The sequence below is a fragment of the Mus pahari genome, chromosome 10 (assembly GCF_900095145.1).
Source record: "Mus pahari chromosome 10, PAHARI_EIJ_v1.1, whole genome shotgun sequence".
NCBI classification, from domain to species: Eukaryota; Metazoa; Chordata; class Mammalia; order Rodentia; family Muridae; genus Mus; species Mus pahari.
The window spans coordinates 75,007,212-75,021,738 of record NC_034599.1 but is presented as its reverse complement, the minus strand read 5'-3'; the positions used below and the strand labels follow the sequence as shown (position 1 = coordinate 75,021,738).

General features: G+C 42.6%; 1 protein-coding gene across 1 annotated transcript in view; it reads left to right on the top strand.

The window, feature by feature from the left end:
- Nucleotides 1-14,527, top strand: part of Impg1 (interphotoreceptor matrix proteoglycan 1) — a 125,626-nt gene that overhangs the window by 84,668 nt on the left and 26,431 nt on the right. Inside the window, exons 13-14 of the mRNA XM_021207592.1 lie at nt 10,266-10,810; nt 13,817-14,036. Coding sequence (XP_021063251.1) covers nt 10,266-10,810; nt 13,817-14,036 — 765 coding nt within the window. The remainder of the gene's footprint in view (nt 1-10,265; nt 10,811-13,816; nt 14,037-14,527) is intronic.

Genomic DNA, 14,527 nt, shown 5'->3' with positions numbered 1-14,527 from the left:
TTCATTTTCGTTTGTTCCAAGACCTATATGGCTTCCCATTCTACTTTCTTTGACTAACCATTGCTCATTTGAAAGCTTGTTGCCTGAACTTTATGTTGTTCTCCTACGACTTTAGTTTTGTTCTGTAGTGGTCTGAAAACATATATATTACATTAGTTATTTTTACTTCACTGAATCTTAATTTGTAGCCTATTGTTTAACTCTATCCTGGAGGGCATTTCATGTGCTACTGGAATTCATATCCTATTGTTGCTGAATGAAGTGCTCTATGTATCTGTTAGTCTCATTTGCTTTATAATAGCTTGGCAGACATTCATAAATATGGTAATAAAAACTACATGTGCCCATACCTAGACTTATCCTAAAGTAGAAACTTATTAGAGTATTTAAAAAATAAAAGCCATTCTTCTGTAATAAGAAAATTAATGGTTTGAGAGTTACATTTAACATGAATTAATAAGGAAACAAGATGTTATGGACAGTTCAAAAGAGAATTTAAATAATACACGATTACCAATCATAAATGTGGAAATAAATGTATAAAAATGTTCAAATCTACAAAGAAATTATTTATATTCCCTGTGATAAAAATTCTCTGTATTATATGAACAAAAATAATACGCATTGCTTCAGGCATTTTTCTCTGATACCTTCAAAGCCAATAGAAAGCACTGGGCCTGTCAATCAGATAACCTTGAAGGTGCACTAGAGTCTACAAACGGGACACCTAAAGCATTCACGTTTTCTCAATGCTCACTTTTAATTTAAGCATAGTTTTCATAGTATGTGTTACAATGTCCTAATCAACTTTGAATTTTCTAGCAATACAACTAATTAGTAAATTAAAGACAAATTACATTTTGTCTTGTTTAAATTTTTGTAAAAGTTAACAACATTTCAGAAAACCATTGACTACTCTTGCAATGGTGAAGACAAGATATTTCTGTGGCATGGTATCATCCAAAACAGGATGTTTCATAGCTTTGGACTCTACAATGATATTGAAAATATTTACGCATAAATATAAATGTGAGAGGAGAGTAGTGGCTCACACCTGCCTTGCAAACTTCTAAGACAAAATCCTTGAGACTAGCCTAGGCAACATTGCATGTCCAAGGTCAGCCTGGGCTACACAGCGAATTTCATTTGTTCTTCGTGTGGTATCACTGCATTGCCTATTTTGAAAATGTGTATGATTGGGTCATACTATTGTTTATGCTCATTTCAGTATAGTAAATAAAATATTACAAATTATTTTTATTAAAAAACACTGATTAATTTTTTTGGAAAATTCTGGAATGCAGATTAGATCAATGCCCCATGCTGGGAGTAATACTCCTTCCTGCAGGAGCAATAAATGCAATAAATGTAAACATATATCCTGTTCCAAACACTTCCCTGCAAACAGGAAACGGATAACTAATATCCCCACTGGATATCAGAACGCTGGGGCCATCCATTTTCACATATTGTATGCAAATTCTAACCCATTCCTATCGTGTAAACATGTTTCAAAGTAACTATTCTAAACCTGTAGCCAAATTCTTTCTTTACGATAATAAAAGCCAGAGATGAAATCTGGCAAGACAATGCCCTGTGGCATTGAGTTTAATGACATCTGTGTAGAGTGGTCTCCCTGCTGCATGTAAAATGCTTCTGGATTTTACAGCTTAAGGCAACAGGAGAATCAAATGATCTCTTCCTGGCACTATGGAAATCTAGGAGCCTCCCATAGGCTTGATGTCAGGATGTCAGTGAAGGCTACACACCTTTTAAGGCTTAATATCTGTGCTCTGGTGATGTCACCGCTGGAATCACTTCCTGAGGTGCTGTCAGTCACACGGCAGATTGGTGTTCCCAGGCCATGGCCACTCTCTTTAATCAGAACAATTGATCAAGGAGGGAGGGATGGAGGAATGATAGCTTCTACACCTATAGTAATTAGCTAATTAATTTTATTTATATGCATACACTGTAGCTGTCTTCAGGCATACCAGAAGAGAGCACTGGATCCCATTACAGATGGTTGCTGGGAATTGAATTCAGGACCTCTGGAAGAGCAATCAGTGCTCTTAACCCCTGAGCCATATCTCCAGCCCTGGTAATTAATTTTTTCCTTAACTTGCTTTTGACTCACCAAGCAGACTGAGGCACATCTTTGGCAGTCTGTGAGGGCAGTTCAGAGAGGATTAATTGGCAGGAGAAGGGCCACCTTCAAGGGGAAGCATCAGTGCTTGGGCTAGAGACCCAACTGGAATATAAAGGAACACGGGGGAGCAAGCAGGGTCCTGGTGTTGCCCTGTTCTCGTCTGTCTCCCTCACAGTTACACACTCTTGCCAACACGACATTCTATTTAACAACTGGCTCAGAGACATGCAGCCGGGTGACCCAGACTGACCTCTCAGAAACCACAAGATAAAATAAACAATTCCTCTCAGGAATTATTAGTTTACATCAAGGATAATTTTAATCTACTGCAATGCCCGAGTCTCTGAAAGATACATCATCTCATAGGATGTTTTAGAAATCTTTCCTATGAAATACGGAAGGATGTAAGCAGCATGAACCACTTGGAAAAGGACTGCCAGTAGTCATCTTGGAAGCTGACTACTACCATATTATATTTGCATGTTCTTCATGATACTAAGTTCAAATTTTGTTTTCTAGCAATCTTTATTGTGTTCTTAGGTGCATATGGACTTACCAATAAAGAGAAAAATATATGATCATTTCACTTTGGAAATTAAGAGCCAGAGGGGACTGAAGAAATGGTTCTGTGGTTAAGAACATTTGCTGAGGCAAGCCAGGAATGGGGTGCACATCTGTAATCCCAGCACTTGGGAGGCTGAGATAGAAGGACTGCCACAGCTCCTTCAGTGGGTGCATGCTTAAGCCATTCATGGTTTGCCCAAACCATGTATGAAGGAACAAATTAGTGATAACAACTGAGATGACTCTCCTGAAGGTTACAGTGAGTGAGAAAAACCAACTCCCATATTTCAAATACTGAAAACTGAGCTGATTGAAGCCTTAAAGAAGAGGCAAGGTGTGTGTCTGCCCTGTTCAGTATTGAAGACAGAAACTGCCTGCTGTATTAGTTTGGCCAAGAGCAAGCTCAAATTCAAATTCCCCACCTCTCTCCCTGTGTCTTTTTTGTTTTGTTTTTTTGTTTGTTTGTTTTTGTTTTGTTTTGTTGTTTTTCGAGGCAGGGTTTCTCTGTATAGCCTTTGCTGTCCTTTGTAGACCAGGCTGGCCTAGAACTCAGAAATCCGCCTGCTTATGCCTCCCAAGTACTGGGATTAAAGGCATGCGCCACCACACCCAGCTTCTCCCTGTGTCTTCTATCTAACTGCTGTCTGTGGTTACTAGATTATCTGCAGTCCGTCATACATGTGTGATGTCCTTGCTGCCTGTGTTGGGGCTGTGACTGTGCCCACCTGTAACAAGGGGTTTGTTCTGTGTTCTTTGAACAGCATAGAAAGTGTGGTATGGAAAAGGGTTGAAGATCACTTTTAGAGATCTTTAACAGGGTTTTTGAAGGGAAGTTTACTGAACCTAGAATAGGACTCAAAACTATACACAGACACATACACACACACACACACACACACACACACACACACACATTATGAGCCTATGCCCATATGTTGTTTTTCAACCACAGCACATACAAACACTGTTCTGTTGAGTGAGGGAACACATGAGAAAGTATGTAACCTAAGATCACAATTATATACTTAGCTCAAGTTGCAAAGCCTGATTACATGGGAAATCCAAGACATAATAAAGTTAGTTACATTGTTCTCTTTTTTTTTTAAGATTTATTTATTTATTATTATAAGTACACTGTAGCTGTCTTCAGAGGCACCAGAAGAGGGCATCAGGTCTCATCACAGATGGTTGTGAGCCACCATGTGGTTGCTGGGATTTGAACTCAGGACCTTTGGAAGAGTAGTCAGTGCTCTTAACTGCTGAGCCATCTCTCCAGCCCCGTACATTATTCTCTTAAAGGTGAAGTACACAGGACTGTGGGTTAAGAAGCCTCGAGTGACCAAGTATATTATTAGCTTGGCTATAAGGTCTGGGAAGAATACTCTTCCTTTGGAGTCAGAAGATACAGAAAAATGTTATCACCACACTGCATTTTTCCATTTATGTAAATTGTTTAAATGAAAAAAAAATGCATCAATGGAAAAAAATTAGTTGCTGGAGTTTCTGAGTTCGAGAAGTTTGATCTTGAAGCCCTTGTGAATTTCCGCCTCCCAGAATAGACACGCTAAACCTGTGAGCCAACTTCTCCTCCTCAGACAGAGCTGTTCTCAGAGCAACTCTTCCTCTGCCTTTTCCTCCCAGAGGTTTCCGCTAGGGGCTGTTGTGCCCTGTGGCTGCCAGGGCTTCACACAGAGGCAATTAGTACTCCTGCCTTGTGGCTTCAACAGGCACCCCGCAGGCAGCCACTTCAGCCTCAGGAGACTCCTGCTTAGCAAGCAGGGAGAGAAAGGCAGGCCTTTTGAGTCTGGCTTTCAGGGCGTCAAAAGACAGGTCAAAACAAATAATTGCTCTTCTTTCTTCAGTAGGTCCATTCTGCTTGCGAAGTCCTGGTACTGAGGATCAGGGATGCTGTTTCCCAGGCTACCCGCTGAGCCTCAGAGCCTAGGGAAACAGAAAAAGTAAAAACTGCCTCGCGGTTCACTGTGAGCGCTGAGATCTGGCCAGGTTTTCGTAATTAAGCAGCCCCGTGATTGCTAAGCATTACTAGTCAATTTTCCAGCGTTTTGAGAAAAATTCGTTCTGACAGCCCACCAGTCTGGTGTCACTGTCCTGAAGGAGCAGACCAATGGGGGTTCTTGCTCCGTGGCTCTCAAGGATGCCACTCCTCTGTTCGTTTCTAGAACTGCATTTGAAATCTCCAACCATCTCCACACCAGAAGATCGATCTCTGTAAGTTAAGCCATAGGGAAGTGTGGTATCTCACGCCTGCTTTCTGTGAGGTCCCTTACCTTAAAATGTTGCCTTTGAACTCAAGCTATCTTCTTGGCACTCACTCTTCCGCGCATCTTTAAAAAGACAAAATTTATCATTTGTTGACTTTCTATTAGTGGAGATGATGGTTTCTGTTTCTTTCAGTGTGATCCCTTCAGCCTCCCCTACCAACCCTTCGGTAAATAATACAACTATCATTAAATCAATCGTTAGCATTCAGATTATATCCTCAAGTGTTTGCTCTTTACTTCCTGATTTTCATGACTTTGAAGCTTGGTCTCCTCAGGTTAGCCTTCTTTGTATTGATTGCTAGCTCCCCTGAGCATCTCACTACAATTTCCAGTGTAGCATCAATAGATACCTGGTGATGCCTTGAAACTTCAATATCAAGTTTCAGAGACTCTTACCCTTCTGGGGAAACACTACTCTCTCAACCTTGTGCAGTACACTCACTGGAACTTCTTAAGAATTCCTCCTCCCGGTCTTTGCCCTGGTGAGTTCTCTGATCTCTCCGCCCCAGGTTTCCCCTTGGGCTTTGGACTACATTCTCCAGCAATTTTTGCCACTATAAATAAAAGGCAAAGGCAGACAATTTTTTCACTTGCCAGTTATCCACGAATGAAGGTGTAAAATTATTTTGTAAAAAATCTTCACACTGTCATAGGGCTTAATGACATCTGTGCTTCCTGTAGTACGAGACAAAACTAATCCTTTTTTTTTTTTTTTTTTCTTTTTAAGCTTGAGGTTCATTTTATTGGTTACTGGGAGAGAAACCATGGGGTAACAGGCAGCTGAAGGAGGATTCTTCAGAGAAATATTTTTAGAGTGTCAGCATGTTCATGCTTAGAATTTTAGCCTGTTTCCAAAGAACAGACAGAAAGGGAGAAAAGGAAAAAAATATTTACACTTTTTTTCCGTTAGAATTCAGAAAAGCGGGCCGGCACAGCAGAGAAGATCTGCAAGTCACTGCCCACCTTCAGTCCTGAGTCTTTCTCCTTAGATGTGCCCTCCACTTTCCAGAGGCTGTCCCTGGTGGTTTTGTTTGCTTGTTTGTTTTGTTTTGTTTTGTTTTCGTAATGTTTCTCCCACTCTCTTGGATTGCTTCCTCGTTTTAACTGAACAATCCTAAGAAAGGATGTCTAGGAGAATTCCCTCTTCGGCTACCATGACCATTGGCAGATACTGGATCTCACTGTCCCCAAGCCAGGGGTCCTGTGAACATGATGTTCTTCTTCCTACCCCTTCCCCTTTGCGTTTGCTGTGCAGCTGATTCCTTTGCCTCCTCCCCCACTGGGTTTATTTCCAGAGCACTTACACACACACACACACACACACACACACACACACACACACTTGCCATTCTCAATCTTCCGATGTGTTACTTGGAGGATTGTCTTTCTGGTTCCCTCCGATATGCAGTAAGCTCTCGGAGACTGACAGCTGTTTTGTTCGTTGATGTGTCTGAGCAGCAGGACCAGCAACCCTGTAGGTGGAACAACAATATGAACTAACCAGTACCCCCAGAGCTCGTATCTCTAGCTGCATATATAGCAGAAGATGGCCTAGTCAGCCATCATTGGGAAGAGATGCTCCTTGGTCTTGCAAACTTTATATGCCCCAGTACAGTGGAACACCAGGGCCAAGAAGTNGGAGTGGGTGGCAGGGGAGCAGGGTGGGGGGAGGGTATAGGGGAACATTCGGGATAGCATTTGAAATGTAAATGAAGAAAATATCTAATAAAATAAGTTTAAAAAAAAAGACACATTTCCTAGTTCTATAATATGAAAGGGGTTGTAATTTAAAAAGTAGCATTTCATATAAAACTAAGAATGTGCTGGCTGCGCCAACTGAAGATCTAAAGAATATCAGAGAATATCTTCTTAGACTATTTCAACATAAAGTGGGAAATGCTTGAGGCGTATGCCCGACAGGATAGATGTGGTCCAGCCTTTTGTTTGCACCTCTCCTTCTGCCTGCTCTCTTTTCCTTTGTCTTCTTCTGGCTGCCAGTATGACGGCCTACCTCCCACCCTCCCCCACTTCCCCATGCCCTACCCTCCCTCCCAACCCTCCCATAATCTTACCTTCAACTGTTGGCCTCTCTCCCTTTGGGCGTCAGCTGTCCCGTGCTCATCTGCTCTGCGTTGGCCCATTTTAACTGTGGCCTTGACTTTGAACAGATTCCCCCTTCCTAGAAAGAGATGGAGATAACCATGCCCTCCCTGCCTGTAACTGGGCTTTATGCTCGAGCCTCACCACGCACAGACACTTGACCCCTTTGTAGGACCCATACACTCTCTAACATAGTTAGTCTGAGTCTTTTATTTTTCATATTTCATGGTGAAATAAGTGGCCTTGGTTGTCGCTCTTGACTTCCTATTGCAGCATTTCAAACTCAATAATAGAATAGCCTGTGTCATTGCCATGTCTCCTATTTACATAAGAATAAGGTAAAGGCATAATTACTTACATTAGAAGTCATGGCAAGATTTGAATAATTTTTTCCCCAGAGGAGCTGACTATTGCCTCAGTAGATTCAGTCTTGAGCTATTAAAAGAAAGAACAGAAGAATTTTTAAATTTTTTTCTTTTCTTTTTGAGATTAAGAGAAAATGCAAAGCACATTTAGGGTTCCTAGGTTTGGCAAAGAAAAAATAAAAGATTGTAGACAAATTTGAATTTTCCATAAACACAAGAGTAAAATTTTTAGCCAACAAGTGTTTGAATTGGTGTTTTATATTTTATCAAGCATCCCTACATTTCAATGCCCATTTGTTATGCCACTGAGATGGCTCAGGTAGGTTCACTGTGGATGTGAAGAGTTAGTCTTAAGATGCCACAGAAGGAGAAATGTACAAAGTCCCTGACTGAGGACATGAAGCACAGCCTATCTTAAGCTGAAATGAAAAAGGAGCAAGTGGTGAGATGCTGGCCCCGGAGCACACTCAAGACATCCGTCATGGGCCTCCATGCCTCTCATTTCCCAGCCTTTATCATCTGTAGGAGCACAGAGTACACATCCCAGAAGCACAGATTCAGCATGCACAAGGAAGTCAGACCAAATCATGGCTAGTACTCAGACATTCATTCCTGTGCCTTGCACAGATAGCTTAGCATGAGCTACGCCAAAATATTGTGTGTTGAGTGAATTAAGCAACAGAAGTGTACTTCTACAGTTCTACTGTTAAGGAAGTCCAAAGTCTAGATTGGTGCCTAGTCTAATCATCATCAGGGAGGCTTCACCAGGCAACTGATGGAAATAGATGCAGAGACCCACAACCAAACACTAGGCGGAGTTCAGGGAATCCCCCCAAGGAAGAGGTGGGGTGGGGAGGATTGTAGGAGCCAGAGGGGTGGAGGACGGTACAAGAAAACCCACAGAATCAACTAACCTGGGTCTACAGGGCCTCAGAGACTGAACTCTCAGAGAGCCTGCATGGGGCTGACCTAGGCCCTCTACACATATGTTACAGTTGTGTAGCTTGGTCTTCTTACAGGATCCTAACTGCAGTCAGGAGCTGACTCTGACTCCCTTGCCTGCTTTTGAGCCCATTTTCCTCATACTGGGTTGCCCTGTCCAGCCTTAATAAAGGGGACGTGCCTAGTCTCACTGCATCTTGATATGCCATGTGTGGTTGATGGGAGGCTTGCCCCTTTTTGAAGAGAAATAGAGGAAGGGGAGTGGATAGGGTTTCAGGAAGAGAGGGGGAAGAGAGGGGGGGAGGAAAAACTGTGGTCAGGTTATAATATATGAAAGAAGAATAATTTTTCAAAGTTAAAACAAAAGAAGTCCAAAATCAAGCTACTATTGACAGACTAGATCCCTGGTGATGATACTTCTCCTAGGTTGCTCATCTAGAGTCTCTCATAACTGTTCAGATGAGGGTACCAATACCAATATCATCCAACAAGGGCCCTCCTCTCACAACATACCTATCTCACTATGGCCTCATTTCCAGATGTTATTCTATTGTGGGATAAGAGTTCTCCACATAAATTTGGGAGGTATGCAAGCATTTAGCTCATAGGAAATGAATATTTGAAAAAAAATCACAGTTTATATGTTCAGAGATCATAGACGTCAGCAAATATTATTTCTGGCAGTTGACTGAATTATGGTTAGACACATCTAGGAACTTTGTGCTGGGGACGACGAGAAAGTAGTGTCCTCCCTAAAATGGAAGCATAACTCAACCAATAGTAAGGTTTTATTTTCAGAAAGTAATGAAGCTGATATGATTCTGCCTCTCAGAGCTGTTTAGAACTCGGAGTTTCAGTTTCGGTGATTGCACTGTGGTAAATTATTTGAGTGCAAGTCCAAAGATGCTATCTACGTTCAGACAGACCATTCATCATACTTAGCATGCAGGTTTCAGCAGAACTTTCCCACAGATTTGCCAAAATGCCACTGGAAGTAATCATAGAAAATTGCCTGCTTTGTTCACCGAGTCCCCTAAGTGCAATCAGTGGCTCCAGAATTAGGTTTCTTGGACTACCTTAATAATCCATCAATCTCTCTATCTGAAGGGTTCATATAGCTACTTTCTTGGTTCATAAATACTTACTGTTTTTAATTTTGTACCAAAAATGGAACGGACTTCAGCAGTCCTATGTGAACTCGATGAAACGGCTTGAAATATTATCACATACTTACCAAGTTGCACGTTCAATATAAAGTCCAAATATACATCACCCAGTCTGCAAACAGTCAACTTATTCAATCTGAATAGCCAGTTCTGAAAAAAAAAATATGTATAGTAGAATTTTAGGTCATAAGGCTACCTACCAAACTGTGATCATCGAATCCAAAAAAAGTTCAGTTGTGCAAAATTCAGGTTTGCAATATTAGAAAGTAAATAAAAATCTCTGAACCAAAGCTGCAGGAAGTTATTTGGAAGTTCCAGGTGAGGGTGTGGCTTTAAATCTATGCCAGTGCCAGCTGTGGTTCAGTCCAACTCTACCCTAGTGCTTAGTAACTCTTTAATCTGATCTGCAGGTAAGCAAGGTCTACCTGGACAGTAATTCTAGAAAGTTGAATTAACTGATACGCTTCTTATCTCATATACGTAGAATCTCGGATCTGGATAAAGTGAGTCGAGGGTCCCATGCTTTGTCTCCCTGGGTTTGGATACAGCATTGCCTGCCCTTTATTTACCAATCTTCCTTTTAAAAAATGATTGATTTTTTTTCAATGTAAATGTGGTATCTTTCCTTAAGGTTGATTAACTTTGTGTTTTCGTTTTCTCTTTTGGGTGGAAATAATTGGACATAAAATGGCATCAGAAATGTCCTCTAAAGACAGTTCTTGGTCTCCACCTGTATCAGCCTCGATTTCCAGATTGGAAAATCTACCTTCCTTTACACCTAGCATCTTCTCTCTGGATGATCAAAGCCCCCCTCCCTTGACGACCACTGGCCCAACAACACTCATCCCCAAGCTCACTCTCCCCACTATCGATTATTCTACCATCCGCCAATTGCCTCTGGAAACGTCACATTGGCCTGCATCCTCCAGTGACAGAGAGCTGATCACAAGCAGCCATGACACAATCCGAGACCTAGATGGCATGGATGTGTCTGACATGCCTGCCTTGTCAGAAATATCAGAACTGAGTGGATACGATTCTGCCTCGGGTCAGTTCTTGGAGATGACCACACCCATCCCAACAGTACAGTACATCACCACCAGCTCCGAGACCATTGCCACCAAGGGCCACGAGCTAGTGGTATTCTTCAGCCTGCGTGTTGCTAACATGCCGTTCTCCTATGACCTGTTCAACAAGAGTTCTCTGGAGTATCAAGCCCTGGAACAAAGATTCACAGACTTGGTGAGTGGGCGTGGCTTGGCTTTCTCCGCTTGCTGGGCCTCCTTGCTCCTTTTGCTGTCCCTTTAGGGTTACATTAGGATCATTGCTCATCCTGAGCAACTCAGGGTAGGAGGAGATGAGCTTTTGAAGCTGCCATACATACTGTTGCTGAAGGCATTCTTATAGAACTCAGAGGTGATCTGATTCCAAGGAAGGAAATGAATTCTATGATGGGCAGTCAGAGGAACAAGTTTGTCCTCTTTTTTTTTTTTTTCTTTTATTCACTTTACATCCCGACTGCAGGTCCCCAGTTCTCCTTTTCACAGTCTTTCCTCTCTCCTCCCCTTCCCTTCTCTGTGAAGGGAGGGCCCCTCCCGAACAACCCACCCCTGGCGCATGCGCATCCCCTCCCCCCCAACTGAAGAGGGGATCGACCCCAATTCTGTTGCCTGCTTGTGGATCCTCTTCCTCCTGGGCTACCATGTCTGGCCGCAGGGGGAGGGGATGTGTGAAGTCCTGCAGTGACAAATTTATCCTTAAATTCTCCCCATTAGGGTTGATTCTCCCTAAATATTTTTTTTTCCAAATTTGAGACAGAAGCACTATAGTCCAAGTCAGAAACACTGAGCTTGGAATCTAACAGTAGCATAGGAGAGCGCACAGAGCCAAGCTGTCCAGCATGGAGGAGGAGGAGGAGAGTTCAGAAAGGAGAGCTCTTTTAGGTCGCTGTAAATGGCTGTATGGCATCTCTGATCCTTGGCATAAAGAGTGAGAAGATTTTGATAACAGACATCCCCGAACTCATATCTGAATTTTGTTCCTACATGTATAAGAAGAGATACATGTGTGGGAATAAAGATTGAACCCAGTGATGGCTTTAACAATCGTGTCTGATGAAATAAAATGCACAATGCACATCTTACACATGATTCCTGACAATATCAGAAAATCTATATGTCTTGTGTAAGTTAAAATATCATACGGCTTGAATATTTTTCAAGTAAAACTCTTTGCTCTGCACACACACACACACACACACATACACACACTCCATGGGGTGAGGATTGAGACCATCTTAGGGAACAGTGTCACAGTGAGCCTCACCCCGGTGGCTTCCTTAGGGTTTGTCACATGCTGCCATAACAAGGGCGTTAAGAATAGCAACATTAGAGTCAAGCTTATTTCTTCTTGATAGGTGGGAAGCCTGTGTTCTCACCGCCTCCTGGTGACCCACATTTATTCCACAGGTGGCTGTGCCACCCTAAGAAGGCTTTCTTCTTTGCAAGGCAGAGGCTGAGTGGTTGCTACGTTCTGTTTTCACTGGTGAGATGAGAGAAGAGAACGAGCCAGGGAGAGCAGATTGTTAGCACACGGCAAAGGAGCAGCAACCCCTGCATCCTTTGTAGTGATGGAGCTGGTCACATGACCAGGCTTGGCTGCGTGAAGACTGGAAAAAAAAAATATCATCACTAATGAATCCATTGCATTCTGGGAATTAATTTGGGAGACAAGGCAGCTAATTGTAGGTACACAGGGTGAAAACCAAAAACTCCTACCCAAGGCTAAAAGCAGTGCTAACTTAAGAATGAGGTCAGCAGAGCAAGAGAACAAACCCAGACCCAGCACAAGAAACAGATTCCCAACCCTGGTATAAAGTTTCATTCTGTTTTCAAGATCATGCCGTTCTACGTTGCTTCTCTGTTATAATAAATACCATTACCAAAGTCAACTCGGGAAGGAACCGGTTCACCTTGCAGGTCTCTCAATGAGGAACGCCAAGGCAGGAACTTAAGACAGGAGCTTGATGCAGAAGCCACTGGGGAATGCTGCTTACAGGATTGCTCCTCATGACTTATTCAGCCTGCTTTCTCATATAACCCAGGACCACCTTCTCAGAGGTGGTAAAACCCACAGTGGGCTAGACCCTGCCACATCAGTCATTAGTTGAAATGAACGACACAGACAGGTCCATGGACCCATCCGATGGTGGGGGGGGGGGTAATTTCTCAATTGAGGAGTCCCTATTCTAAGAAATTCTAGCTTTTACCCAATTCACGTGACTAGCCAGCATACCTCGTGAAGCAAGAACAGAATCAAAATTGTAGTGGGGCAGAGACAGGAAGAGTGTGTGGCGCTGACGCAAGTCTGGAAGCTTGCCGTTTGAACCTTCCTTCCTGCCCGCTGTACTTACATAGCTGCTGTTCAGGAACACTTCTAGAGTCAGAAAACAAGGTTCCAAGAGTTCTGGAAACTGACCTTCAAAATGGCTGTGGCTCACAGAAGACGTGTGTGTGTGTGTGTGTGTGTGTGTGTGTGTGTGTGTGTGTACACACGGGAAGCCCTGAGAACGCTTCTGAGATTATTAAATCACATTTGAGAAAGAACCCCCAGGAAGCTACCTGTGCGTGCTCTCTCTCACTCAGCTCAGATAAGCAAGAGGTCCGACGCAGCTACTGTGTTGCTCAGTGAAGGCCGTCCACCTAGGTGGCACCAGCTTCAGCAACTCCTACCCAAATGTCCTGACTTTCACTTCCCTCCTGCCTACATGCTATGAAGATTTACTGCACTGACAGAAAGACACAGTGGGTTCTCATGGTTTTTTTTTTTTGTTTTTTTTGTTTTGTTTTTTTTTTTTTATCTCAATGGGTCATTTCAAATTGACTACTTCCATTTACACAGACATAGGTTGATTGGCTTCTGGGCTCAATTTGGAATCGTCACTTAAAAAGAATTAGTATCCTGGCACTGTTTATAGCATTGGCTTCCTTGTTTGTTTCTTTTTGTTTTGTTTTAAGCATCTGTTCTCACAAGGTATGAAGAAAATCTCTGCCCATCTATCTCAACGCAGACATAAAGGTAGAAACATCATTACTATAAATAGATTATTAGGTTGTGGTGTGCTGGTCTAACATCCAACAACAAAAATAACAATGAAGAAGTGAAATGTAGGTCGCACATCGTGAAAAGGGAGCATAAAGAGGTCCAGCAGAGGCCAAGCTAGGAATAAACCACTTTATTCTTTCGCAGCTGGTTCCCTATCTACGGTCGAATCTTACGGGATTTAAGCACCTGGAAATACTCAGCTTCAGAAACGGAAGTGTGATCGTGAACAGCAAAGTACGTTTTGCAAAGGCGGTACCCTACAACCTCACCCAGGCGGTGCGCGGGGTCTTAGAGGATCTTCGGTCCACCGCAGCTCAAGAGCTCAATCTGGAAATCGAAAGCTACTCCCTCAACATTGAGACAGGTAGGTGAAGCCAGCCAAGAAAGTCGGGGAACGTTTGGTTCTTTTTGTTCTGTTTTCAAGCTCTTCTGTTTTCAACTGTCAAACCATGAAATTAAATTGGACTTAACAAGGCAACCTTTTAGAAGCTACAAAATTCCTGATTAAGGAAAGAGGGTCTTCAAACTGCAGGCTCAAGTTTTCCGACATTGAAAAGCAAGCAGTAAGGGCGCCTCATGTCTCTAACCACACAGGCGCCTCTAACCACAGTCGGAGTGCCTCAGTTTTCTCAAGACTAAACTTTTGCTGTGCTAAATTTTTTTTGAAATATAGCCCCAAACCAAGCTAGTTTACATTCTGCTGAAATTCAAAGGCACTTTGTAAAAGAAACTGAGGCGATCTAGTGTTCTTCTTCCAGCAGTAAACTATCAGAATAGTCTTTTCCTAACAAAATTCAGGATGACGCTGAGACCAAACCCTGAGGAGGCAAAAGGAGGAGGAGGAGGAGGAGGAGG